This window comes from Rhinoderma darwinii, chromosome 9, assembly GCF_050947455.1.
Source record: "Rhinoderma darwinii isolate aRhiDar2 chromosome 9, aRhiDar2.hap1, whole genome shotgun sequence".
Taxonomy (NCBI): Eukaryota; Metazoa; Chordata; class Amphibia; order Anura; family Rhinodermatidae; genus Rhinoderma; species Rhinoderma darwinii.
Window position 1 is genome coordinate 22789982 of NC_134695.1, and position 27987 is coordinate 22817968.

The 27987-nt window shown below is 41.8% G+C and overlaps 1 protein-coding gene across 4 annotated transcripts; it reads left to right on the forward strand.

The window, feature by feature from the left end:
• Positions 1 to 27971, forward strand: KAT5 (lysine acetyltransferase 5). 4 transcript variants are annotated; one of them, XM_075837358.1, is made up of 15 exons: positions 1 to 281; positions 2466 to 2532; positions 4179 to 4247; positions 4352 to 4488; positions 5458 to 5529; positions 15232 to 15303; positions 15426 to 15509; positions 17784 to 17864; positions 18369 to 18617; positions 18716 to 18805; positions 19633 to 19773; positions 22318 to 22411; positions 22502 to 22661; positions 22771 to 22852; positions 27035 to 27971. In XM_075837358.1, exons 1-15 carry the CDS (start codon positions 273 to 275, stop codon positions 27167 to 27169), a joined length of 1542 nt encoding a protein of 513 aa, XP_075693473.1. In that variant the 5' UTR covers positions 1 to 272; the 3' UTR covers positions 27170 to 27971. The 4 variants fall into 4 exon arrangements, with proteins under 4 accessions (XP_075693473.1, XP_075693476.1, XP_075693472.1 ...); XM_075837361.1 differs by having other exon boundaries at positions 2 to 281; positions 15429 to 15509; XM_075837357.1 differs by lacking the exon at positions 1 to 281 and adding an exon at positions 1830 to 1856.
• The last annotated feature ends 16 nt before the right edge of the window (positions 27972 to 27987 follow it).

Sequence of the window (27987 nt, forward strand, 5' to 3'; positions counted from 1 at the left end):
ATCTAATGAACATCACGAGCTCCCTGTAAGCCCCCTTTTCTTGCCGCTCAGGCTGTCCTCCGCAATGCCTGTCCGTGTATATGATATTGCTGACTAAAAGAGAAAGGAGTAAGGAGCTATTACAAACCAAGAACGTTTCTTTAGCAATGGAGTACATTTAAAGCGCCGTAGTTTTTTGTGGAAATGAATGTGTGTCGCTAGTACCAAGCGCGCTGTAAATAGCCCAAAAAATCAAGGAAGAGGCGGGGCCAGCGCTGAATACAAGACACAACATGGCGGAGGTGAGGGCTTCGTTGCAGTGTAATGGTCTCCACTAACGTGTTTGCATCGAATTTTGAATGTTTAGGTTACGAGCTGTGAACATAGGAGAGCTCTTTGAGTGCCATACGTAACAGTACTGCCCTATCCCATACCGGCTTATCACTGTGCTCCAGTATAGTTAGATGTCTATAGGCAGCATTCATCCTCAGCACCTCATGTCCTTCTCGTGTTATATATGTCGTTAATAAAATGATTGAACTATAGTGGCTTACGGAATAACATTATAGTGTAGGACGTGTTTACTTGTATGGCCGCGTTATAGGAGGGTTGTGACCTAATCCAGCAAACACTATGATGTGGTTAGAGACAGTGAGTGGGACTTACCAAAGCGAGTGCAATGGGCAAGTAGAGCAGTTGTCCATAGCAACCAATTAGATCACCGGATCCACGTGAACTAGAAGCCCTTTGGAGAATGAGAGCAACAACCTAATTGGTTGCTATGGCAATTTTTCAATCCCCTCCCCCTTGAGCACTCCAGACCACCCCATTTGCAAATGTTATGTAGTGATATTTATTGACTTACCTGGTTCTGTATTTTATGGGCCTCTGTTCTGGGCTGTCACATGGTCTGTACCCTGACAACTCCGCTAATGACGGATCCGTGAAACACGGACCGCGCGCAGATGTTTCCGTGTGCAGTTTGTTGTTTCAACGGACCAAATGAATGAAATGGCCAAGAGAGTTCCGTCAAAAATGGGCAAGAGTAGGACCTGTCTTATTTCTGTCGGAACGGCCACACTGTTCCGTTAAAGAAGTGTGCATGGCCCCATAGAAATGAATGTGTCCGTGTGCTTTCCGATAAAAACACGGATAGCACCCTGAAGAATATAACTGAAGTGGGCATGAAACCTCGAAGAGCTACAGTAAAAGGAAACCCTAGCGACAATTTTAAATGAATTTGCAGGATTTGTTTGTAGTCTGTAACCATGGAGACACATAGTTCTGCATGGGATCTAAAGACACAAAAACTTACCAAGCGCTTCATCTTGTATTTTCAGTTTCCGTTCGGTCCATCCGTTGGACCACGTGACCCCTGATCTGACCTGCCCTAAAGTGTCTTCTGTGTTGACCGGAAGTCCGTTTCTCTATTCAAAAAAAAAAGGAAGAATGTCACCGCATCGGGGAGACGAGATATTTTCACTATAACGGGTGCAAGCCTCTAAAGAACCTGGTCCAAAGTCCCATAGGTAAGATCCACAAACAAGAGACAAGGCAGCACATCCAAAGAAAAGTTGGAATTTATTCACCTACAAATGCCACGTTTCAGTCCAACTGGACCTTTCTCATGCTGTTGAAGCGAAACGTGGCATTTGTGGGTGAATACATGCCACTTTTCTTTGGATGTGCTGCCTTGTCTCTTGTTTGTAGTTTCTCTATTCATTCCCATGCGACTCACATGAAGCTTCTCTTAGGAGTGAATAGAGAAACGAACTTTCGGCCCACACAGAAGACACTGTAGGGCTCGTCAGGTCAGGGGTCACATGGTCCAGTGGAAGGACCGAATAGAGGCCAAAAAGTACTAGATGGAGATCTGGGTAAGTTTTTTTTTTTTTTTTTTAAAACACCACATTACAAATGACGGGAGCAAAAAAAACAGTTTTTGGGAATACTTCTTTAAAGTTTAACTAAACGTTCAACAAACTTCTGACATATCATAGTGACGTGTCAGAAGTATTGATCGGTGGGGGTCCGAGCACTGAGACCCCCACCAATCGCTAAAACAAAGCGGCAGAAGCGCTCGTTTGAGCTGTGCCGCTTCGTTTCTGTCCGGCTTTTTCCCGAAAGCCGATGTAGCGGAGTACGGGCTCATAGACTTTCTAGTAATCACATACACCGCTACATCGATTTCTGGAAAAGGCCAAACAAAAACGAAGTGGCACAGCGCTTCTGCCGCTTTGTTTTAGCGATTGGTGGGGGTCTCAGTGCTCGGACCCCCAACAAACAAAACTTATGACATGTCAGAAGTTTGTTGAACATTTAGTTACCCTTTAAGTAAACCTCACTTGGATACATACTGGACTTTGTTTTATTTATTTAATTGCATTGGAGCCTTTAAAAAAAAAAAAAAAAATTGTGCCAAAAGTGCATGTGACCAAATCCGAGAGGTTTGTAGTAAAGTCATTCACATTAGTCTCTTATTTTAGGCAGAGATTGTGGAGGGTTGTCGACTTCCTGTCCTCCGTAAGAACCAAGACAATGAAGTGGAGTGGCGTAAGTGGTTTAGAGGTTTGAAAATAAACGCAATGTACTCTATACAGCGTTATTTTGTTTTTTTATTATTTATAAAAAAAATTATATCGAAGCAGGCAGCAATTGGAATGTGACCTTTTTTTTTTTTTTTTTTTTTTTTATCTTTCTGGAAAATAGCTTGTATCGTTTTAACCTCTTCCCGTCGTAAACAATTTTCAGATTTTATCTTCATTTTTTCCTCCCTACCTTCCAAAAGCCATAACTTTTTTTTTATTTTTCCGTCGATATAGTCCTATGAGGGCTTTATTTTTGCGGGACGAGTTGTAGTTTTTCGTAGCGCCATTTATTGTGCCATATAATGTACTAGGAAACGGGAAAAAATTATTTGTTGGGTAGAAAATGAAAAAAACAGCGATTTCTCCATTTTTTTTTTTCGCTTTGTTTTTACGGAATACACCGTGCAATTAAAACAGCATCTTAACTTGATTCTGCGGGTCAATACGATTACGGCGATACCAAATATATATAGTTTTTTCTACATTTTACTACTTTTACAAGGAAAAAACGAAGTGTAAAAAATAAAAAAATATTTGTGTCGCCAAAATCTGAGAGCCACAACTTTTTTGATTTTTCCGCCGATTAAGTGGTATGAGGGCTTATTTTTTGCGGGATAAGCTGTAGTTTTTAATGATACCATTGTGGGGTTCATGCGAGGTTTTGATCACTTTTTATTCAATTTTTTGTGGCAGATGAGGGGACCAAAAAATAGAGATTCTGGCGTTTGCATTTATTTTATTTTTTTTACGGCGTTCTCTGTGCGGGTTAAATAATGATGTATTGTAATAGTTCAGATATTACGGATGCGGCGATACCAATTATGTTTATTTTATTAACATTTTTTTTTATTTTTTTTACTATGCTCTAGGGGGGAAATGGGAAAAGGTTTTTTTTTTAATTTTTTTTATTTTTTATTTTTTTTATTAGTCCCCCTAGGAGACTTCAACCAGCGATCGTTTGATCGCTTGCACTATATACTGCAATACTAATGTATTGCAGTATATCGTCTCTCTGACCGGCTTCTATTAAGCCCTGTTGGAGGCAGGGCTTAATAGGAGCACAAAGATGACAGACCTCAGGGCCTTCATTAGGCCCCCAGGCTGCCATAGCAACCATCACCACCCTGCGATTACATTGCAGGGGGTGCGATGAGCTGCTAGGGGGGGTTGCCACCCTCTTTCTAACGGTTTAAATGCCACGGTCGCTATTGACTGCGGCATTTAAAGGGGTTAAACGAGCGCGATCCCGCTCGTTACTGTGAAGTGTTGGCTGTAACATACACCCGGCACCTGCATTCCCTGAGCCCACTCCATACTTTCCCCTACCCAGCTATGACGTAGCCATACATCAAATGTCGGTAAGGGGTTGAGGGCGTTATTCTTTTAGGACACCCCTTGTCTATGTGACCTAAAGGATTATACATGGATGTCACAGAGGGGGGGGGGGGTCCTGCACTCAGCGCACCGAACTCCTGTTAGCTTTTATTTATAAATAATGACAATCTCTTTAAATAGTTGAAATCAATTCATGGGCAGAAAAGTTTATTTGATTGGAAGAAATGACTGAGGAGAATGCGGCATTGGAGTAATGAGATTTCCATTTATTTTCAGCACTAGCAGAAATCCTGAGCGTCAAAGACCTGTCTGCAAAGAAGCTGTTTTATGTTCATTATATAGACTGTAAGTAGATTGATATGGAGAAAAAAAGCTGTTTTCAGAGCTTGTCACTGTCCATCTTACTACCATAATCCTTGTAAGTACTAAATCTGCTACTCATCCTTTAGTCAATAAGCGATTGGATGAGTGGGTCACCTATGATCGCTTAGACTTGAAGAAGATTCAATTTCCGAAAAAAGAAGCCAAGACTCCAACCAAGAATGGTTTGTCTGGATCCAGACCCAGTTCACCAGAGAGAGAAGTGGTGAGTATCCAGGTCTCCCTGTTCTTATATTAGGTTTGGAAGGTCAGTGATTGCTTGAAGTAAATATACTGAGGAAGATTTACTAATACGGTCTCACATTTAGACAGTGTGAACTAAGACAAGGCGGTTTGAAAATGCACCAAATTTACCAAAGTAGATCACGCTGTAGGATACATTTGGTGCATCTAGCTGGACATGTTAGACCTTTCTCTCCACCTGTTGTCTGGATTTGACCATCGTTTGGTGCACAGCAGTGCATTTGAAGCCATGCCCCTTCACGTTAGACCACGCACCTTTCTAGCTAAATCACTCCCCCTTGTGGAGTGGGGTGAAAGTTGTCTAAAACCGTCAATAAATGTGGCTCACATGTTCACCAGAATTCTGCTTCAATTTGAGCCAAAATTCTAGCGCATTTTGAATCGTAAATCTGCCCCACAGTCTGGGATTTTATGTGGTTCAACAGTAAAAAAAAACATTGAAGCATCACTTACATTATATCTTCTCAAAGTCATGCTGCTGATTTGCTTATACTCCAGTAAATGTAAATCATTCTTCTATGGTATCTTGGCTTTAAGATGTCACATTAGAAGATTGCTTCAGAATTTGACTACAATTGTATTGGTTGAAGGATTCATGTTAGAGAATTTGCATGGGATAAGGATAAAACCTAGCTGCTTCCTTGCAGAAACTGTGCCTTAGGGCCTGTTCACATCAGCGTTGCCCTTCCGTTGAGGGGTTCCGTCTGAAGTTTCCGTCGGGTTAACCCCTCAACGGAAAGGCAAACTGAAACCTTAGCTTCCGTTTCCCTCACCGTTGATCTCAATGGTGACGGTAACGCTCCTAAAGGTTTCCGTTTGTCACCGTTGTGGCAGGGTTCCGTTGTTTTGACGTAATCAATAGTGCAGTCGAGTGCGATAATGAAAAGTTCTGGAACTTTCTAATATACTTTGTTTCACATGAAATGATCAGGATGGATTTCCAGCCTCTGGATGTAAACAAGAAGTTCTCCTTTCGTTGACCGCAAGCAGAGATCTTGAAACGGTGAGAAAACGGAAAGTTGCACGTAATTTAATTATATAAAGATGACATCTATAGGACTATAAAACCAGAAACCACTTTGAAGGTACAAAATATTTTTTACTCTGACACAAACAATAATTAAGACAAAAAACAGAACCTTAACCCCTTCCCGCCGCAGCCCTTTTTCAGATTTTCGTTTTTTCCTCCCCACCTTCCAAAGGCCATATGTCTTTATTGTTCCATCGATATTTTTTTATACATAGTTACATAGTTAGTACGGCTGAAAAAAGACACATGTCCATCAAGTTCAACCAAGGGAAGGGAAAAGGGAAGGAAAAATTTCTACACATAGGAGCTAATATTTTTTTGTTCTAGGAAATTATCTAAGCCTTTTTTAAAGCCATCTACTGTCCCTGCTGTGACCAGCTCCTGCGGTAGGCTATTCCATAAATTCACCGTTCTTACTGTAAAGAAGGCTTGTCGCCCCTGAAGCTTGAACCTTTTTTTCTCCAGACGGAGGGAGTGCCCCCTTGTTTTTTGAGGGGGTTTTACAAGGAACAGGATTTCACCATATTTTTTGTATGTGTCATTAATATATTTATATAAGTTAATCATGTCCCCCCTTAGTCGTCTTTTTTCGAGGCTAAATAGGTTTAATTCTTTCAATCTTTCCTCATAACTTAAATTCTCCATGCCCCTAATTAGCTTCGTTGCTCTTCTTTGTATTTTTTCCAACTCCAGGGCATCCTTTCTATGAACTGGAGCCCAGAACTGAACTGCATATTCTAGATGAGGCCTCACTAATGCTTTGTAAAGTGGCATTATTACATCCCTGTCCCGCGAGTCCATGCCTCTTTTAATACACGACAATATCCTGCTGGCCTTTGAAGCAGCTGATTGACACTGCATGCTGTTATTTAGTTTATGATTTACAAGTACACCCAGATCCTTCTCAACAAGTGACTCCCCCAGTGTAGCTCCCCCTAGGACATATGATGCATGCAGGTTGTTGGTACCCAGATGCATAACTTTACATTTATCTACATTAAACTTCATCTGCCAAGTGGACGCCCAAACACTTAGTTTGTTTAAATCTGCCTGCAATTCATGAACATCTTCCATAGACTGAACAATATTACATAGCTTGGTGTCATCTGCAAAAATAGAAATAGTGCTATTAATCCCATCCTCTATATCATTAATAAATAAGTTGAATAATAGTGGTCCCAGCACTGAACCCTGGGGTACACCACTTATAACCAGGGACAATGCAGAGAAGGAATCATTGACCACAACTCTCTGGATACGGTCCTTGAGCCAATTCTCAATCCAATTACAAACTATATTTTCTATACCTATAGTCCTTAATTTACCCATTAGGCGTCTATGGGGGACAGTGTCAAATGCCTTTGCAAAGTCCAAAAACACTAAATCCACAGCGGCCCCTCTGTCTAGACTTCTGCTCACCTCTTCATAAAAACAGATCAGGTTGGTTTGACAGCTTCTGTCCTTAGTAAAACCGTGCTGGCTGTCACTTATAATACTATTTTTTGTCACATAATCCTGTATATAGTCCCTCAATAGCCCCTCAAACATTTTCCCCACGATGGATGTTAAGCTTACTGGTCTATAATTACCCGGGGAAGACCTAGAGCCCTTTTTGAAAATAGGCACCACATTTGCGCTGCGCCAGTCCCTTGGCACTATACCAGTCACTAGAGAATCTCTGAATATTATGAAAAGGGGGACAGAAATAACTGAACTAAGCTCTTTAATAATTCTAGGGTGTAACCCATCTGGTCCCGGGGCCTTGTGCACATTTATTTTATTTAATTTAGCTTGGACCATCTCTACATTCATCCAATTCAGTATATCAACTGATATATTAACAGCACTGGCACCGGCTACATCAGCTGCTCTTTGTTCTGTTGTATATACAGAGCTAAAGAACCCATTTAGTAACTCTGCCTTCTCTTGATCCCCAGTGATCAACTCCCCATTACCATTATCTAGGGGTCCTACATGTTCAGACCTTGGCTTTTTAGCATTTATATACTTGAAGAATTTTTTGGGATTTGTTTTACTATCCTTGGCCACCTGCCTTTCATTTTGTATTTTTGCTAATTTTATTACATTTTTACAGATTTTATTAAGCTCTTTATATTTTACAAAGGCTACAGATGTACCCTCAGATTTGTATTTTTTAAATGCCCTTTTTTTGTCATGTATTGCCCCTTTCACAGAAGGTGTAAGCCATGTGGGATTTAATTTTAGTCGTTTATACTTGTTACCTATAGGAATACATTTTGCACTATAATAACTCAAAGTAGATTTGAATATCTCCCATTTATAATTTGCACCATTATTTGACATTAGTTCTTCCCAGTCTATATCTTGAATTGCAGCCCTCATCCTGGGGAAATTGGCTTTCTTAAAATGAAATGTTTTTGCCCTCCCAGCCTGCGTTTGTTTTTTACAGTATAGGTAAAATGTAACTATATTATGATCACTGTTACCGAGGTTTTCACGAACATTGACATTCCCAACAAGATCTGCATTATTAGAAATGACCAGATCCAACAGAGCTTCACCTCTAGTCGGGTCTTCCACAAACTGGCCCATAAAATTTTCCTGCAACAGGTTGAGGAAATGTCTCCCCTTTGCAGTTGAAGCTGAACCATGACACCAATTAATATCCCGGAAATTAAAATCTCCCATTATTACTACAGTACCCGCCTGTGCAGCCCGCTCCATCTGTTTATATAGCTGACCTTCCATCTCCTCAGTTATATTGGGGGGTCTATAGATTACACCAAAAGTAATTTTTTCAGTGTTTACCTCCCTTTCTAGTTCCACCCACAAGGTTTCAACCTCCTCACAGTATTCACCCACTATTGTCTCTTTCACACTCGCCTTCATATCACTTCTCACATACAGACATACACCTCCGCCTTTCCTATTTGTCCTGTCTTTCCGAAAAAGTGTAAAACCCTGTAGATTTACAGCCCAGTCATGTGAAGAGTCCAGCCATGTTTCAGCAACACCAACTATATCTATATTTTCTTCCAGTATCAAGGCCTCAAGCTCCCCCATTTTGCTTGCTAGACTTCTGGCATTTGTGAACATACACTTTAACTTGCCTGTCAGTTTTTCACTTTTATTATCAGAAATGTGATTTGACATTAATCGGTCCTTTTTATTTACACTGATGTTTTGTAACGAAAGGATCTCCTTATCCTGTTGTCTAGTCCTCTCCCCACATTCTGTTTCTCCCCCCACCAATATAGTCTGACCCCTCTCTAACCTGACTACCCCTTTTTTTTCTACATTGACCTCCCTCCTCAGCCCTAGTTTAAATACTCCACCACCCCAGCTAGAATTCTCTCCCCCAGCACAGCGGACCCCCTTCCATTTAGGTGCAAATCATCTGCAGAATACAGTTTGTTCCCCAATGAAAAGTCAGCCCAGTGCTCTAGGAACCCAAAGCCTTCTCCTCTACACCAAGACTTCAGCCATGCATTTAACTCCCTGAGCTCCCGCTGTCTTTCCTGTGATGCGCATGGCACAGGCAGTATTCCTGAGAATACAACCTTGGAGGTCCTTCCCTTCAGCTTGTAGCCTAGTTCTTTAAAATTATTCTTAAAGGCATGGTGTTGCCCTAAAAACATGTTTTTTTTTTAAAAATTAAACATTTAGTGTGTGGGTGATTAAACATTGTTCAAATTTTTTTTTTTTTTTTGCACGAGTCCAGGAAATATTATAAATTATTTCTAATTTATAATACTACCCATTTTTGGTCACTAGATGGAGCTGTTCCCAATGTTGCAGCATTGCAACATTGGGTTAAAAGCCCTCGCTCTAGTGAGCTCTCAGCATCCCCCCCTCCTTTATCCTGGCTAGTGCCGGGATAAACGAGGGGTTTGAAAGGTTTAACCTCCTACACTGTGTGTCGCCATTTTTTGAGGTAACCCACAGTGTAGTAGGTTTACATACAGTAGTAAACACATACAAACACTAACATACATTGAAATGTCTTACCTGCTCCTGCCGCCGCGGCTCCCTCCGGCCCGTCCGCTCCCTTTGCTGCCGCTGTTCCATGTGCACAAGTCCGGAAGCCGCGACCGGAAGTAGTAATATTACAGTCCGGCCGCGACTTCCGGTCCACAGGAAAATGGCGCCGGACGGCGCCAATTTCGAATAGGACTGTGTGGGAGCGGCGCATGCGCAGTTCCCACACAGACGCCGTACACGGACGTGAATGGGACGGGAGCCGTTCACAGTCCCTATGGGACTGTGGCTGCCGTACTCCATGTCTGTGTGTGTCGTTAATCGACACACACAGAAATGGAACAAAAAATGGCAGCCCCCATAGGGAAGAAAAAGTGTAAAAATAAGAAACAGTAAAACACAAACACACAAATGAATATAAACGTTTTTATTACAGCACTAACATCTTTAACATATAAAAAAATTATTTGCCATGACACTGTTCCTTTAAGGCTCCTCCACCTACCATTTATTATCCTATTAAATTATGAGGGCTTGATTTTTGCGGGACGAGTTGTAGTTTTTTCGTAGCACCATTTATTTTGCCATATAATGTACTAGGAAACGGGGAAAAAATGACTTGTGGGGTAGAAAATGAAAAAAACAGAGATTCCTCCATGGTTTTTTTGCGCGCCATTTTTATGGAATTCACTGTGCAATTAAAACAACATGTTAACTTTATTCTGTGGGTCAATACAATTACGCCGATACCAAATATATATAGTTTTTTCTATATTTTACTACAAGTTAAAAACGAAGTGTAAAAAAGAATTTATTTTGTTTCGCCAAATTCCGAGAGCTATAACTTTTTTTTATTTTTCCGTCGATTAAGTGGTATGAGGCTTATTTTTTGCGGGATAAGCTGTAGTTTTTAATACCATTTTGGTGTACATGCGACGTTTTGATCACTTTTTATTTAATTTTTTGTGGGAAATGAGGTGACCAAAAAAATAACGATTCTGGTGTTTACATATATTATTATTTTTACGGCGTTCACCGTGCGGGTTAAATAATGATATATTGTGATAGCTCAGACTTTTACGGACGCGGCGATACCAATTATGTTTTATTTATTTATTTTTTTACTATGCTCTAGGGGGAAAATGGGAAAAGGGGAGGTTTTGAATTTCTTTATTTTTTTTACACAAAAATTTTTTTTTAACTCATTTTTACTTTTTTTTATTAGTCCCCCCAGGGGACTTCAACCAGCGATTGTTAGATCGCTTGCACGATATACTGCAATACTAATGTATTGCAGTATATCGTGATTCTGACAGGCAACTATTAAGCCCTGCCTAGGCAGTGCTTAATGGGATCACAAGGATGGCGTACCTGGGGGCCTTCATTAAGCCCCCAGGCAGCCATAGCAACCATCGCCCCCCCCCCGCGCGCGATTGCGTTGCGGGGGGGGCGATGAGCTGTTAGAGGGGGCCGTCCCCCTCTTTCTGGCGATTTAAATGCTGCGTTCGCTATTGATCGTAGCATTTAATGAGTTAAATGAGCTGGATCGCGCTCGAGCGCGATGCAACTCGTTATTCTGAAGTGTCGACTGTAACAAACAGCCGGCACCTGCATCGTATGGAGAGGGTTCACTCCGTGAGCCCGTTCCATACTTCCCCTACCCGACTTTGGCGTATGGATACGTCAAATGTCGGGAAGGGGTTAAGGACATGGCCAATTTTGGCCTTAAGGACAGAACAATTTTTTTCATAACTCTCATAACCCTTATATTTTTTGTACGACGTAGTTGTATGAGACTTTGTTTTTTGCGGGACGAGTTGTACTTTATGTAGATAACATTTTTTGGTCCAAATACATTATCGTTTAACTTATGTAAATTTTTATTTTGGCGAAAATGCAGAAAAAACACATTTCGCTGCAGTTGTAATTTTTTTTTTTTTACACCATACACCGATCATCATAAATAATGTTATACATTTGTTGTACAGGTTGTTACGGTCGTGGCGATACCAAATATGTCTATTTCATGTTTTGGGACTTCTATTTTAAAAAGTTTATTTATTATAAAAAAAAAGTGTGTTTGTGTATTTTTTTTTACTTTATTTATCATTAAAAATTGTACATTTAATTTTTTTATTTTTTTTGTTAATCCCATAAAGGGATTTATCATTTTGATTTTGTAACTGTAATGTACTGGCATAGCTCTATATGCCAGTACATTAGCCTGTTACTGATTGTACACAGGCAGTTGTTAGGACATACCTCAGTATGCCCTAACAACAGGAAATATGTTCAGACAGTCCTGGGGTCCTTCAATGGACCCTGGGCTGTCTGCCCATACAAGTTGTGGGCTTTGATCGCGTCACAGTTATCTTCTGTGACGCGATCAAAGTGCAGTCCCCTCTGCTTGAACGCCGCAATCCGCTTTCATTGCGGCATTCAAAGGGTTAACGGCGGAGAGAGGATGTTTCTTTCCTCCCCGCTGTCAGGGCGGGGCCGTGGCTGTGTATTACAGCCGTTGCCCCGCTCTCGATCGCGCGCACAGACGTCTGTCACACAGGACGAGTATGCTCGTCCTAATGCGCGAAGTGCTCGCCGCTCAGGACTAGCATTCTCGTCCTGTGTCGGCAACAGGTTAAAGCACTCCAGTGTAGCCTTCGCAGTATGTTTAGTGTCATTGTCCTGCTAGAAGTTGTTCCTCCGTCCTAGTCTCAAATCTCTGGCAGACTGAAACAGATTTTCTTCAAGAATCGCCCTGTATTTAATCCTGACAAGTTTTCCCGTCCCTGCTGATGAAAAGCATCCCCATAGCATGATGCTGCCACCACCATGAGTCACTTGGGGTAAGGAGAAATGTTGGGTTGGCACCACACATAACGTTTCCCATGATGGTCAAACGGTTACATTTTAGTCTCATGTGACCAGAGGACTTTCTTCTATGTGTTTGGGGACTCTGCCACGTGCTATTTGGCAAACTCCAAACGTATGATGGTTTTTCTTAAAGCAATTCCTTTTTCTGGCCACACTTCCATAAAGCCCCACTCTTTGGCGCATGGCTTATGGTGGTCCTATGTACAGATATTTCCATCTCCGCTGCAGACCTTTTGGAGCTCCTCCTTCATTGCCATCGTTGGTGTTTTTGTTGAACCTCTGATTATTTCCCTCCTTGCCCGGTCTGTGAGTTTTGCGGAGTTTCTCTTGTCAGATTTGTAATTGTGCCAATGTTCAAAGTTTAGGGTATTTTTTATAACCTAACCTTGACCAATACTTCTCCACAACTTTGTCTCTGACCTGTTTGCAGAGCTCCTTGGTCTTCATGTTGCTTTCCCAGGCCAGGGCTACACCTAGACTTTTTGTAGTATTACATAATAGATTTTCACTATTGAGTGACAGCTGAGGTCCAAGATTGCCTGCAAATCAATGGACTCCAGTTCGACTTTAGCTGTAGCTTAATAGTTAAAATCAATTCTATAATGCTACAAAAAGTCTAGGTGTAGCCCTGGCCTTAGTAGTGTTGTAGACTCGGGCCTCTCAGAACAGGTGTATTTATACTGACATCATGTGACACTTTGATTATACACAGGGGGACCTTATTCAACAAATTATTTGACTTCTGAAGTTAATTGGTGTGACCAGACCTAATTTAGGGGTTTCACAGCAAGAGTGGTAAATACATATGCACTCACAACTTTTCAGTTTATAGTTCAGTTTTGTTTTGTTTTTTTTGGTTTTTTATTTCACCGTAACAATTTGGACTATTTTGGCAGGTTCATTACATAAAATCAAAATCCATTTTAATTCAAGGTTAAAAATGTATGTGGCTTCCACTTTTCGGTCACAGTTTTTATAGAATAACTCTTTAAAGCGAACCTATCATGTTGAACGTGTCCTATCTGCATTAGAATATTGCAGAGCCAGAGGAGCTGAACAGATTGATGTATAGTTTTGTGGGGAAAATAAATCATTATAGCTCATATTTTATTCATTTAAATCTCTGCTTACTGTGGGCTTACGAGTCCAGTGGGTGTAGTGACTCAATGATTGATAATCTTACCTGTATGAGCTAGGGTTGTCGTGATACCAGAATTTGGACTTCAATACCGATACTTCGTGTAGTATTGCGACTTTCAAAACGATACTTTGCCAACAGTAAAAAAAAAATTTTTTAAAAGTTCTTCCATTTTCTGATGTGTGGCACGTGGTGTGATGAATTTTGAATCTCCATGTGCCTCACATTAATAGTAATTAACCCCATCATGTTCCTCAGTCATAATGGACAACATTGGGTTAATGTGTGAGGTACATGATGGGATTAGTTACTATTTATGTGAGGCACATGGAGGTTAAATTCATAATACCTTGTGCCTCACATTAATAAGTGAAGGAAAGCAGTTTTATTATTTTTTTACAGTGTACACATCACAAATATAAATTTGTTTTGCAGGTTATTAAGGACGCGACGATTCTGAATGTGTGTATATTTTATGTATTGAGACTTAATGTTTGTTGTAAAAAAAAAAGGGTATTTTTTTACTTTAACATTACTTTAATATTTTTGTAACTTTTTTTTTTTTTTAACTTTAATGTACTGGCATATATAAATATGCCAGTACATTAGCCTATGTACTGATACTGTACTATGTCAGGCAGTTGTTAGGACATACCTAAGTATGCGCTAACAGGAAATATGGTTAGACAGCCCTGGGGTCCTTCAATGGACCCTGGGCTGTCTGCCCATATATGGTATGTCCCTCGATCGTGTCACAAGGATTCCCTGTGACGTGATCGAAGGGTCCTCCCCTTCTCATTTTCCTCTTGAATGCTGCGGTCAGCTGTGATCGCAGCATGCAGGGGAATAGCGGTGGAGATGAGAGGTTTCTCTGATCTCTGCCGTTAGAGCGGGGCTGCGGCTGTGTAATACAACCATAGCCCCGCTCCTGACAATAAATGTGCGCACACAGTCAGCATGAGGTGATGTGGCCGGTGCTGCACTAATGAGCGCCGGCACTGAAGACAGAACATGGGGGTGTTTTGTACTGCGCCCACCATGTTCTATTTTCAGTGCCGGCAATTAGTGCAGCGCTGGTCCATTCTGACCGTGCTCACACATGTCAGGAGCGGGGCAATGGTTGTATTACACAGCTCTAACTACATTCATGTATTACAATACTAAGCTGCACACGGTTTAGTATCGAAATACATGAATTGACAGTATTGAACCGTTTGAGGGTGCACGGCATGGAGATAGTATCGATATTTCGATGCATCGTGCAACCCTGGTATGAGCATGTATACGGATCGTTGACGATCACGGAGTAGCACTGCCCACTGATACAAAAAAATTTCCCACCAAAGTATAGATCAAGCTGCTCTAAAACATGCTGCCTGCAGATAGGGCAGCTAGTGTGACGTCATGTGCCCTTTAATGTAACCCTGGCATTTAGTGTGTTTCTTTCATGTGTTTGGTGACCTGTGGCTGCCCTGGCAATCTGTCCTATAACACTGGCGAGTGGCAAGTGTGCGTGCGTGCGTGCGTGTCTATTGCACAACCTAATGACAAGGGCAGATTCTATCTGGACCTCTGTCCTTGACACGGTGAAATGCTATGTGTCTCTCCCCTACCACACAGTAATGGTAAAGTACATTTCATACATCTGGCCTCCCAGGACAGTGGGCAGGGGGTTATAATAAGCCTGTGTTATTCCTTTTCAACAGAGGAAGATTCCTGAGCTCGTTCTACCTCCAGCTGCAGCCCCTGCGGGAGGAGGAAAGTCTCTCCCTGTTCCAGTAAGATTTTGTCTTGCATACTTCCATTCATGTCGGTCTACCCTGCCTTTTAGTATTCTCCATATAACATTCTGTCGTATACTTTTTTTAAATGTCTTTGCATGTCACATTGCCTTTTCTAGCAGAAGCGGAAAGTAGAAGTCGTGTCGCCAACAACACCAGTTCCACCAGCACCTGAAACCACACAAGCCTCTGTATTCTCACAGGTAAAGGTCTTAGAAGGATTTTTTTAAATTATTTTTTTAACCCCTTAGTGACCACCAATACGCCTTTTCACGTCGGTCACTAAGGGGCCTTAGGCTAGGCTGACGCCTTTTAACGTTCGCCTAGTCTAAGTCCTGCACGGGTCTCCCGTGCAGGCTGGAGCCGGGGCTCAGCTGTCTGATGACAGCTGAGCTCCTGCTCCAACGCCCGTGATCGAAGTTTACTTAGATTGCGGCCGTTTAACCCGTTAAATGCCGCCGTCAATAGCGACCGCGGCATTTAACTTTGTTTACAAAGGGAGTGCGCTCCCTCTGTCACCCATCGGCGGCCCGCGAATGCAATCGCATGTCTCCGATGGGGTGTCATGGCAGCCGGGGGCTTGATAAAAGCCCCCAGGTCTGCCCTGGACATATGCCTGTTAGGACGCGCCGGAGGCACGTCCTAACAGATTGCCTGTCAGATTTACACTGACAGGCAATAATGCTCTGGTATACGAAGTATACCAAAGCATTATAGCAGCGATCTGAAGATCGCACAGTAAAGTCCCCTAGTGGGACTAATGAAATAAATAATAAATGTGAAATAAAGATTAATAATAAAAGTTACAGTAAAAAAATAAATCCATTTTTTTCCATAAAAAGTGGTTTTATTTAGTAAAAGTGTAAAAAATAAATAGAAGTACACATAAATGGTATCGCCGCGACCGTAATGACTCCATTAATAAAGTTAATATGTTATTTAAACCGCAAAGTGAACACCGTAAAAAAAAAAAAAAAAACGCAAAAAACAATGGCGAAATTGCTATTTTTTCCCATTGCCCCCCAAAAAAGTCATAATAAAAATGAATCAATAAGTCCCATGCACCCCAAAACAGTACCAATCAAAACTACGTCTCGTCCCGCAGAAAACAAGCCCAAAAAATCACTACATTGATGGAAAAATAAAAAAGTTACGGCTCTTGGAAAGCGACGATGCAAAAACAAATCATTTTAGTTCAAAAGTGTTTTTATTATGCAAAAGTCGTAAAACATAAAAAACCTCTACATATGTGGTATCGCCGTAATCGTACCGACCCATAGAATAAAGGTAACGTGTTATTTACGTCGCACAGTGAACGGCGTCAGTTTAAAAACACATAGAACAATGGCGGAATTTCAGGTTTTTTTTTATAATCCCCCCCAAAAAAAGTTAATAAAAGTTAATAAAAAAATATATGTAGCCAAAAATGGTGCTATTAAAAAGTACAACCAATCCCGCAAAAAACAAGTCCTCATACAGCTATGTAGACGAAAAAATAAAAACGTTATAGCTCTTTGAATGCGACTATAGAAAAACGAAAAAAATAGCTTGGTCATTAGGGCCTAAAATGGGCTGGTCACTAAGGGGTTAATCAAATCCTAAATAATATTTGTATGAGGTTTCAAAACATATGCCTTAGTCAGCTGACCTAGGTGTAGGTAATGGTGCACAGAAGACAGCCGAGACACTCTGAAACTCCGTATTAATCACAATAAGGCTGTGTGCCCACGTAACGTAACAGAATCCTGTGCGGAAATTCAGCAGCATTTGCGATGGCAGCAAAGTGAATGAGTTGGAGAATCTCATGTCAACGCTGCCGGAAAAAAACCTCAGAAAAGTCGTGCGGAATGTGTTCTGCGGTGTGACTTACAAATCCGCAGCATATCAATTTATACTGCGGGTTCTGTGCGGAGATGCTTCATGTTTGATCCACAGATTTCAATGGGGAGCATAAATTCAACAACAGATTTGTTTTGTTGCGGCTTTTACAGAGTTTACGCAGAGGAAACGCAGTAAAAACCGCGGGAAATATGCAGGTGCACATATATTTTGCTATAATCAATGTTTAACACTGCACATGCTTAGCAAAAATGCAATATTTGGTGCAGATTTCTGACAGATTTAGCTTTTTATTTATTTTTAGATTCCGCTGCAGGTTTTCTGTTGCAGAAAATCCGCAGCATATCCTGTGTGTCGGAACATATCCTTAGAATGTCCAGCACTCCATTGGATAAATAAATGTATCCATGCAGGTAGGAGGGTTCGCTGACATGTTTCAGGGTTCACTATCTCTTAGTTAATGCTTTTTGGCACAAGTTACTGATGGAGGATATGCCACTAACCAGTATTCTAGTCCTGTCAGAAGAAACAATATAGCAAAACACAAAATCTAAGTTCTAAACCTAGCAGTTCATGGTTCTAGTTAGCAGGAATGCTGCATCCTGGTTGTGATTTTAGCTTTTGCTGTTTCCTTTTAGAATGGAGCAGCCCGGAGGCCAACTGCACCCGCTGTTCCTCCTGGACGCAAGCGAAAATCGAACTGCCTTAGTGCAGATGAGGTGAGGGCTAAGGAGTTGATGTGGTTGTTTGTGCGCTGCTTTAGGGATTGTTCACACGGCTTATTTTCGGACGTTTTTCTGGCCGAAAAATGGAAGCAGAAGGCCTCCAATTGTCTGCCCATTGATTTCAATGGGAAAAACGGCGTTCTGTTCTGACGGACCGTTTTTTTTACGCGGACGTATTGAAAAACGGCCGCATAAAAGAACGGCTGCGATAAAAGAAGTGCATGTAGGTTTTCATTGACTATAGAAAAACAGCTCCAAAAACGGCCATAAAAAGCGCGAGTTGCTTAAAAAAATTCTGAAAATCAGGAGCGGTTTCCCTTGAAAACAGTTCCGTATTTTCAGACTTTTTTTTAGTAAGCGTGTGAACATAGCCTTAGAAACAACCTCTGTTTCCACGTGAGCCAGTTATTGCAAGAGGAGCTTGTCACAAATGAGCACGGCCTCCTGTGACCGGAAAGGCTAGGTAACAGTCCCTAACTTATTTGCGCTTATGTTCAGGATTCTCAAGACAGCTCTGATGGAATTCCTTCTGCTCCTCGAATGACTGGTAGCTTGGTGTCTGATCGGAGCCATGATGACATCATTACTCGCATGAAGAACATAGAGTGCATTGAACTGGGCCGTCACAGGCTTAAGCCATGGTACTTCTCACCGTACCCACAAGAATTGACTGTGTTACCTGTACTCTATTTATGTGAATTCTGCCTTAAGTATCTGAAAAGTCTTAAGTGTCTCCAAAGACACCTGGTACGTAAGAGGCTACAAAAAGTTATAAATGAGTTAGACGTTTGTATTTGATGGACTGCTAGAATAACATGGTGATGCTTGTATTTCTTTATTGGCAGACTAAATGTAACTTGCGACATCCCCCAGGGAACGAAATCTACAGAAAAGGGACTATCTCATTCTTTGAAATAGACGGACGCAAGAATAAGGTACATGTGCTCCTAAGTAAGACACAGTCACTCTATTTTGTGAAGGGTGTTTGAAGTTGTGTTTACTGTTACAGAGAAGCAACAGTTAGTTTACCACTTCTGTGTGATGTTTTTCCACCATTTCTTACATTTAAGGCTTCGTTCACATCTGCGTTGGGGTCCCGTTCTGACGTTCCGTCAGAGGTTTCCGTCAGAACGGGACCCTGAGCAGACACAGACGGAAACCAGAGGTTTCCATTACCATTGATTTCAATGGTGACGGAGCCGGTGCCCGTAGTTTCCTTTTGTCTCTTGTGCACCGGACCCATCGTTTTGCCAGAAGCAATAGCGTAGTCGACTATTCTATTGCTTCCGGCAAAACGACGGGTCCAGTGCACAAAAGAGACAAACGGAAAGCACGGTCACCGGCTCCGTCACCATTGAAATCTATGATGATGGAAATGTGTCCGTTTGTGTCTGCTCAGGGTCCCGTTCTGACGGAAACCTCCGACGGAACGTCCGAACGGGACCCCAACGCAGATGTGAACAAAGCCTAAGCGATCAGTTCTCCTGCCTCCAAGGAAATTCAAAGATTATTTAGCAGGTTTCTTTTGCTAGCACTTTAGAAATTACACGTCAAAGGGATAAGAAAGGAAAACTGAATGTTTGGCACTGATGGATTAGGGATTCTTTATTTTACAGGGGTTCAGCTTTGTTAAAGATTTCCTTCAGTGGAGCAGACATTTGTACTGTGTCACCCTTATGGGCTGAATGATTATTCATAATTAATATAATTTTTTCTATCCTATTTTTGCCACTGACTTGTCTTCTATCCATTTTTTTTCCAGAGTTATTCTCAGAATCTTTGCCTTTTGGCAAAATGCTTTTTGGACCACAAGACCTTATACTATGACACAGATCCCTTTCTCTTTTACATTATGACTGAGTATGACTCTAAGGGCTTTCACATTGTCGGCTACTTTTCAAAGGTGGGTTTCTTTTGTTAGGAGCACAGTGTCAAATAATAAATGGACCGCCTCAAATTCTTGATATTACTTAAAGAGGCTCTGTCACCAGATTTTGCAACCCCTATCTGCTATTGCAGCAGATAGGCGCTGCAATGTAGATTACAGTAACGTTTTTATTTTTAAAAAACAAGCATTTTTGGCCAAGTTATGACCATTTTTGTATTTATGCAAATGAGGCTTGCAAAAGTACAACTGGGCGTGTTGAAAAGTAAAAGTCCAACTGGGCGTGTATTATGTGCGTACATCGGGGCGTTTTTACTTCTTTTACTAGCTGGGCGTTCTGACGAGAAGTATCATCCACTTCTCTTCAGAACGCCCAGCTTCTGGCAGTGCAGATCTGTGACGTCACTCACAGGTCCTGCATCGTGTCGGCACCAGAGGCTACAGTTGATTCTGCAGCAGCATCAGCGTTTGCAGGTAAGTAGCTACATCGATTTACCTGCAAACGCTGATGCTGCTGCAGAATCATCTGTAGCCTCTGGTGCCGATGTGTCCTCGCTCGTCTGACACGATGCAGGACCTGGGGAAGTGACGTCACAGCGTGATCTCTCGAGAACACGCTGTCTGCACTGCCAGAAGCTGGGCGTTCTGAAGACAAGTGGATGATACTTCTCGTCAGAACGCCCAGCTAGTAAAAGAAGTAAAAACGCCCCGATGTACGCACATAATACACGCCCAGTTGTACTTTTACTTTTCAACACGCCCAGTTGTACTTTTGCAAGCCTCATTTGCATAAATACAAAAATGGTCATAACTTGGCAAAAAATGCTCGTTTTTTAAAAATAAAAACGTTACTGTAATCTACATTGCAGCGCCTATCTGCTGCAATAGCAGATAGGGGTTGCAAAATCTGGTGACAGAGCCTCTTTAAAGAGGCTCTGTCACCAGTTTATAACTTCCCTATATCCAAACTAATCTAATAGGTGCTTTGATGTAGATAACTACTGTTTTAAAAAACGTTTATTATTGACCAAGTTATGAACACTTTCTATTTCTGCTAATATTTTCTAAATGCCCAACTGGGCTTTTTCTTTTTCTGTTCACCAAGTGGGCGTTGTATAGAAAAGTGTATGACGCTGACCAATCAGCGTCATACACTTCTCTGCATTCCAGCCCAGCTTGATTCACAGCACAGTGTGATCTCGTGAGATCACGCTGTGACATCACTTCCTCCCGCATGTCCTTCACCGGAGCGACGGAAGGCTGAACAGACAGATTAACGTCCTGGCACGGCTGCAGGCGATATCTGTCAGGTTTTTATCTCCTTTTGACAATTAGAATAGTGTAGCCTGCTGAGCTGTTTCTTCCAGTAAAAGAAAATAACTAAATAAAAATGTAAAAACGACAATCCCATTATATGTCAATGGGATCAATTGCAAAACAGCCTCTGTTCATCCTAGCTCTGTTTTCACAGGAACTATGACCGATCTAAGGGAAAACGTACTATTGCAATGTTGTCACAGAATAGGATCACCTGAGTATAGCTACTAACAAGACAAAGTGGCACTACGCTTTTTTTTTTTAGCACCGTTGCCAGTTCATTCTAGCGATCAGCGGGGTTACAACACTCAGATATCGGTGGCCTATCTTCTTGATATACCACCAATGTGTGTAATGAGACAACCCCTTTAAGTAGGAACTTTTTCAATACAAAAATTGGGGGGGGGGGGGTGTTTATGTACAGTATGGGAGCATGATAATGTGTGGGCTTGGCTTAGTGTGCTGCATTGGTTGTCCCTCTTTGTGATACTTTAAATTTGCGAGGTATGGAGACAGAGAGAGACTTACATACATTTATGTAAAAAAACAACTTTATTACCATTGTGTGGAGTAGTGTTTGGTGTTTCCTGTAATACAGGATTTCTTGCCACAGATCTAGCAGCAGATAAGGAAGATGTGCTGACTGGATTGTGTGTACCAAAATGTCTTACATGGGTTGAGTGGGCAGACTTACAAATATCAGGCTGTGAAAGGGGATGGGGAGGGAGATTGGTGCCTGTAATTAGAGCAGCGATGGATGGAGACGCAGAGGAGCATGATGATTATTAGTGGATGTTTGTGACAGTGTGCAGGGAGGGAGTTGGGTGACTTTAATTAGAGCAGGGAAGGACCCTGTGAACATAAAGGGGCGTGGCCGTATGCAAATAGCTGAGATTCTGTGGCGGCAGGAAGGGGGGGGGGCGATGACTGTAAGCTGTCTTCTCAGCTACACCAAGGGATCATGGGTATGGTGGGTTACAAGACCAGAAACAGCCAGGACCAGAAGCAAGGGATGTAAATCAATAGCAGCAGTTGACAATTGAGATCAAACAGAAACTGGTTAGAAGGCATGTAGGGGGTTTTAGGGAAGGCAAACCAAGGATGGGGACACTTTTTAGAATTTTTTTCCTGGCCAACCTCTTTAATGATGTATATAAATACTTTATGATTACTCCTCCGCTCTTGTAATAAAATGAGACATAGAATAATAAAATGTTTGTTCTCTTTTTTTTTCTCCATGTGCAGGAGAAGGAGTCAACAGAGGATTATAATGTTGCCTGTATCCTGACACTACCCCCTTATCAAAGAAGAGGATATGGCAAACTCCTTATTGAATTCAGTAAATTAACATCTTCGCTTTTTCTGTTAACATATTTGTCATCCTTTTAAATTCTCTCATGGTCCTTACTATTCTGTTATCTCTGATCAGGTTATGAATTGTCTAAAGTGGAGGGGAAGACCGGTACTCCCGAAAAGCCACTGTCCGATTTGGGTCTTCTCTCCTACCGAAGTTATTGGTCTCAGACAATCTTAGAAATTCTAATGGACCTAAAGACTGAAACTGGGGAGAGGCCGCAGATCACCATTAAGTAAGATATAAAATACTGTGGAGGCTTAAAGAAAGATGAGGAAACATAAAACTGTGTCAATGTTGTATAAATGTAGTAGTAATAATAATATAGTGTTTTATACCTTCAGTGAAATCAGTGAGATCACCAGTGTTAAAAAGGAAGACGTCATCTCAACATTGCAGTATCTGAACCTCATCAATTACTACAAGGTAACACAGAGAACCTGTCTATCGGGCACTTCCACATCACTAGAACCGATTAGATATTTTTAAAGAGCACCTGTTAGTTCTGAGCAAAGCACAAATCGTGATAGTTGAATTAATACAAGTAGTATTTTAAGTGTGTATCATTAGCAGAACAGTATTACAGGGACATAGGTTTTACTTACAATATTTGGACCCGACTCATATGAAATATTTTCTTCTTTTCTGGGAGGAGCTGATTCTATACAGTATATGAATGGTAAAAATGAATGCGTGGAGAGGGGAAAAGCATCAGGGAGGGCAGATCACACAAGCTGTTAGTATCATATTGTAGATCGCTTGTAGGGCAATTGCAAATAAAGAGAAATAAAAAATGGGTAGTTTTCCAGTTTTAAAGCTTGTTGTGGATAGTATAAACGAAGGGGAAATTGTCCAAAATGTATAAATTACTGATTGATGAGTTTTTACTGCAATATCCTGATAGAGCTATGCACAAGTGGAATAGAGATCGAGTTGGTCTGTCTCAAAAGTCATGGATGCAATGAGTTAGGAACATTGTACACCAACTCTATGACTCGTAAACTTGTTGTCAATATGAACTGAAGAGCAGATAGTAGATGTCCGACGTGTAGAATAGAGGAAGCAGATTGCATCCACCTTCTTTGGAGATGTCCAAAATGATATTGTTTTTAGGTAGATGTTATCGAGGCTATTAATATAATATTCAGCTGTAAACTATTTTCTGAAAGTACATGATGTATTCTGGGTATTTTTGATATTCTTATTTTACTGCACAAACACTTGTTTTTAAAACTGCTTTATGCGGCCAGAAATTGGTTCTATGGTTACCGACATTATCATTATGGCATAACTATGTCTTTTCAATATTGCTATTCGAAAAGATGGATTCTGTCAAGAGGGATAAATTAAAGAGGCTCTGTCACCACATTAGAAGTGCCCTATCTCCTACATAATGAGATTGGCGCTATAATGTAGGTGACAGCAGTGCTTTTTATTTAGAAAAACGATCTATTTTCACCACTTTATTAGCGATTTTAGATTTATGCTAATGTGTTTCTTAATGCCCAAGTGGGAGTGTTTTTACTTTAGACCAAGTGGGCGTTGTACAGGGGAGTGTATGACGCTGACCAATCAGCATCATGCACTCCTCTCCATTCATTTAGTCAGCACATAGTGATACTGCGTTATTCACGATGTGCTGTCTTATACTGACATATTAACGTTACTGAAGTGTTTAGACAGTGAATAGACGACATTCGCCCAACACTTTGTTACGTTTCTGTGGTACTTACAGCAGAGCAAGCGTAATCTCGCGAGATCACGCTGTAAATGACAGGTTACAGCGAGATTACGCTTGCTCTGCTGTAAGTACCACAGAAACGTAACGAAGTGTTGGGATTGTGCACAGACATCCCGTCCTTGCTGGAAGGAATGTCTATTCACGGTCTAAACACGTCAGTAACATTAATATGTCCGTATAAGACAGCACATAATGAACAACGCAGTGTCACTATGCGCTGACTAAATGAATGGGGAGAAGTGCATGACGCTGATTGGTCACTGATTGGTCAGCGTCATACACTCCTCTATACAACGCACACTTGGTCAAAAGTAAAAACACGCCCACTTGGGCATTAAGAAACTAATTAGCATAAAGCTAAAATCGCTCCTAACGTGGTAAACACAGATCGTTTTTCTAAATAAAAAGCACTGCTGTCACCCACATTATAGCGCCCATCTCCATATGTAAGAGATAGGGCACTTATAATGTGATGACAGAGCCTCTTTAAAGCTGCTTTCTGAAAAGTTGACACTTTGGATTAACTCCTTGTCTATTAAAATGAAAACAACTTTCATAGCGTGACGTCTCTTTTTCGCTTTTTGTTGTTCTACACTGTGGCAGAGAGGGAGGGAATATTGTTCTATATTTATAAAATAATGTTTGGGGTACTTGGTGTAAATTATTTGTATAAAAGTGATCTGGTTATGTATTACATAAGAAAAGAATAAAAAAATTCCCCCTCCCCCCCAAAAATCTAAATCAGTGTAGATAGAGAGGGGAGAGCACAGGCTATCAAGATGCTTCCTCTAGTCTCTGACCTGCTGGGTCCACACCCCCCCACTGCTGCTCTCTCTAAAACTAAGGGTAGGGGGAGAGTTGTTGAGTCGGCAGCAGTGGACTGCGGGATTTGAGTTAGAACTTGCAGCAGTCCAGCTGTCTACAGGAGTTACAGACTCTACAGCAGCCAAATAGTATGGATATCCCCTTTTTATATGAATTATTAGGACACATGGAGGTAAGGGGGTTCCCCTGTTCAGGACCCCCTTAGGCTGGGTTCACACGTGGCGGCATTTCACTTGAATTCCGCTGCGGACACTCCGCAGCGTTAATCCGCAGCGGAGCCGTTTCTCCATTGACTTCCACTTTAATTTAGCAGTGTTCGTTTAGACGTTGAGTAAAATTCCGCTGCGGAGCATAGGCTGCGGAGCGGAATTTGGTGTCCGCAGCATGCTCTGTCTGTTGCGGAGCAGTGGCGGACTGGTTGATGGAGATTCTAAATTCCGCAATGAAGTCCGCAGCTGTCATGCACATGTTATGTGTGCTGCGGAGCGTATTGGTTTTACTAATATGACATTTCTTCATTCTGGCTGGACCTATGTATTTCTAGGTCTACAGCCAGACTGAGGAAGTCAATGGGGCTCCCGGAATTACGGGAGCGTTGCTAGGAGACGTCAGTAAATAGTCACTGTCCAGGGTGCTGAAAGAGTTAAGTGATCGGCAGTAACTGTTTCTGCACCCTGGACAGTGACTACCGATCCCAATATACAGCAACCTGTAAAAAAATAGAAGTTCATACTTACCGAGAACTCCCTGCTTCTGTCTCCAGTCCGGCTTCCCAGGATGACGTTTCAGTCTAAGTGACGGCTGCAGCCAATCACAGGCTGCAGCGGTCACATGGACTGCCGCGTCATCCAGGGAGGTAGGGCTGGATGCCGAAAGAGGGACGCGTCACCAAGACAAGGGCCGGTAAGTATGAAATGCGTTTACTTTCACTAGGGAAAGGGCTGTCCCTTCTCTCTATCCTGCACTGATAGAGAGAAGGGAAGCACTTTTTCCGCAGTCCGCAGCAGCTAGTCCGCATCAATTTACTGCACATTTTGGGCAGATCCGCAGCCGTAATCCGCAACCCGGATTAGGTGCGGCATTGATGCGGACAGTTGCGGAGGAAATCCGCCACGTCTGGCCGTGCCCTTACAGTGGCCAAAGTAGAGATCCTGCTGCACAGCGTAGATGTTTTGACATTTGTAAAAAGATTTTATTGGGTACATGAAATGCCACATTTTACTTAAAGCTTTGACAGGTGGTTCCCCATCATCTAGTCACCAGAAGGCCTTCCTGCTCAACTCTATTAGGGTAGGAACACCCACAGCGTATTCAGGGCAGATCCACTGCGTCAAGCTGCACAGCATAACTGCCCTGAACACCGCAGGGAGTGCCGTCCGAAAACCCAGACTACACTGTGGTGCGTTTTTTCGGGTGTAAATTATCGCACATACTTACCCCCTTCCTCCTCTGACGTCCGCTCCAGCCTCCCTGGATGACGTTGCAGGCCATGTGACCGCTGCAGCCTGTGATTGGCTGCAGCGGTCACATGGGCTGCAACGTCATCCAGGGAGGCCGGACTGGGGAAGCAGGAAACTGGGTAAGTATAACTTAAATATTTTTATTTTTTTTCTTACTTACGATTTTTGCTGTGATTCCGCTGCAAATATATTGCAAAGCACACCTCTTTGTTGAGGGTTTAAGCACGCCACTGAATACAATGGGAAAACCACAGAAGAGCTGCGATTCCGCAGTATTAATTGGCATGCTGCGGTTGAAGAAACCGCACCACAGGTCAATTTATGTGAGTTTTTTTCGGTGGCATTTTTCCGCAGTGCGGGGACGAGATTTATTAAAATCTCACCCACTCTGCTGCTACTGTTAAACGCTGCGGATTTTCTGCAGAAAATCCTCAGTGTTTACGCTGTGTGTGTTCATACCCATAAAGTTTTGATTCTAAAATCCCCTTCTCTTGGAAAACTTCTAATAAAGCCACATCGAATTCAGATAAATAATGCAGAACATCTCCTTTTAATACATTACATTGGCTGTGTTTTTTGCAGGGGCAGTATATCTTGACACTCTCAGAAGACATTGTTGAAGGTCATGAAAGAGCCATGCTGAAAAGGATCTTGAGGATAGATTCAAAATGTCTGCACTTCACTCCTAAGGACTGGAGCAAAAGAGGGAAGTGGTAGACCATTATATCAAACTGTGGTAAGCCTAATGGAGTGGGAAGTCTAGAGAAGACTTCATTTATGACTGTCCCGCAGAGCAACCTTCGAACCTTGGCTGTCTCTTTGAATAATGAACAAATTTTATTGTAAAGCGGTCGCACAGAACAGAATGGGACCAATGATGGGAAATAAACCGTGTGGTCACGGTGCGCAGAGCACAATAGATGCGGAAGCTTATACCGAGGCCGGGACAAAAGAAATTCTACTTCAAAAGCACAATTCTAAACAGACAGAATTTTAATGATGATCCAAATATGTTGTGAGCAAAGCTAGTGGTTTTGTTGCACCATTTAGCGATATACAGAAACATCGCTGTAAGTGTTGACATTATATGTAAGGGTCAGACTCTGACCAGCACCTCCAGCCAGTTTGCCTGCGGAGCCTCCATAGGAAGGTGCTGAAGAGGGGAACGTGACGGCGCACATATGGATAAAAGAGGACCAGCAATCCAGGAGTATAAATGCCAAGAAGAAGACCGTCCCTTTGATCAACCTCTTCTGTTGTTCCGGGAGATGTTTTGTAACCGGCTGAACACAAGACATCAGTGTAACATAATGTAACGAGTGTTTCATAGCCGCTGTATAAAGCATTTTAATGAGAGAGGAGCCGATTTCCACCTTCCTATTATTATTTACTCGGTGCTATATGATGTGTAATGAATGATTTCTTCAATGTCTCACTTTATCAAGTCTTCTCCTCCGGATAGAATAGTGATACCTCTTGCCTGATATTTCAGATATATTCATAAATGATCATATCGTCATTTTTTTTAGTATTTG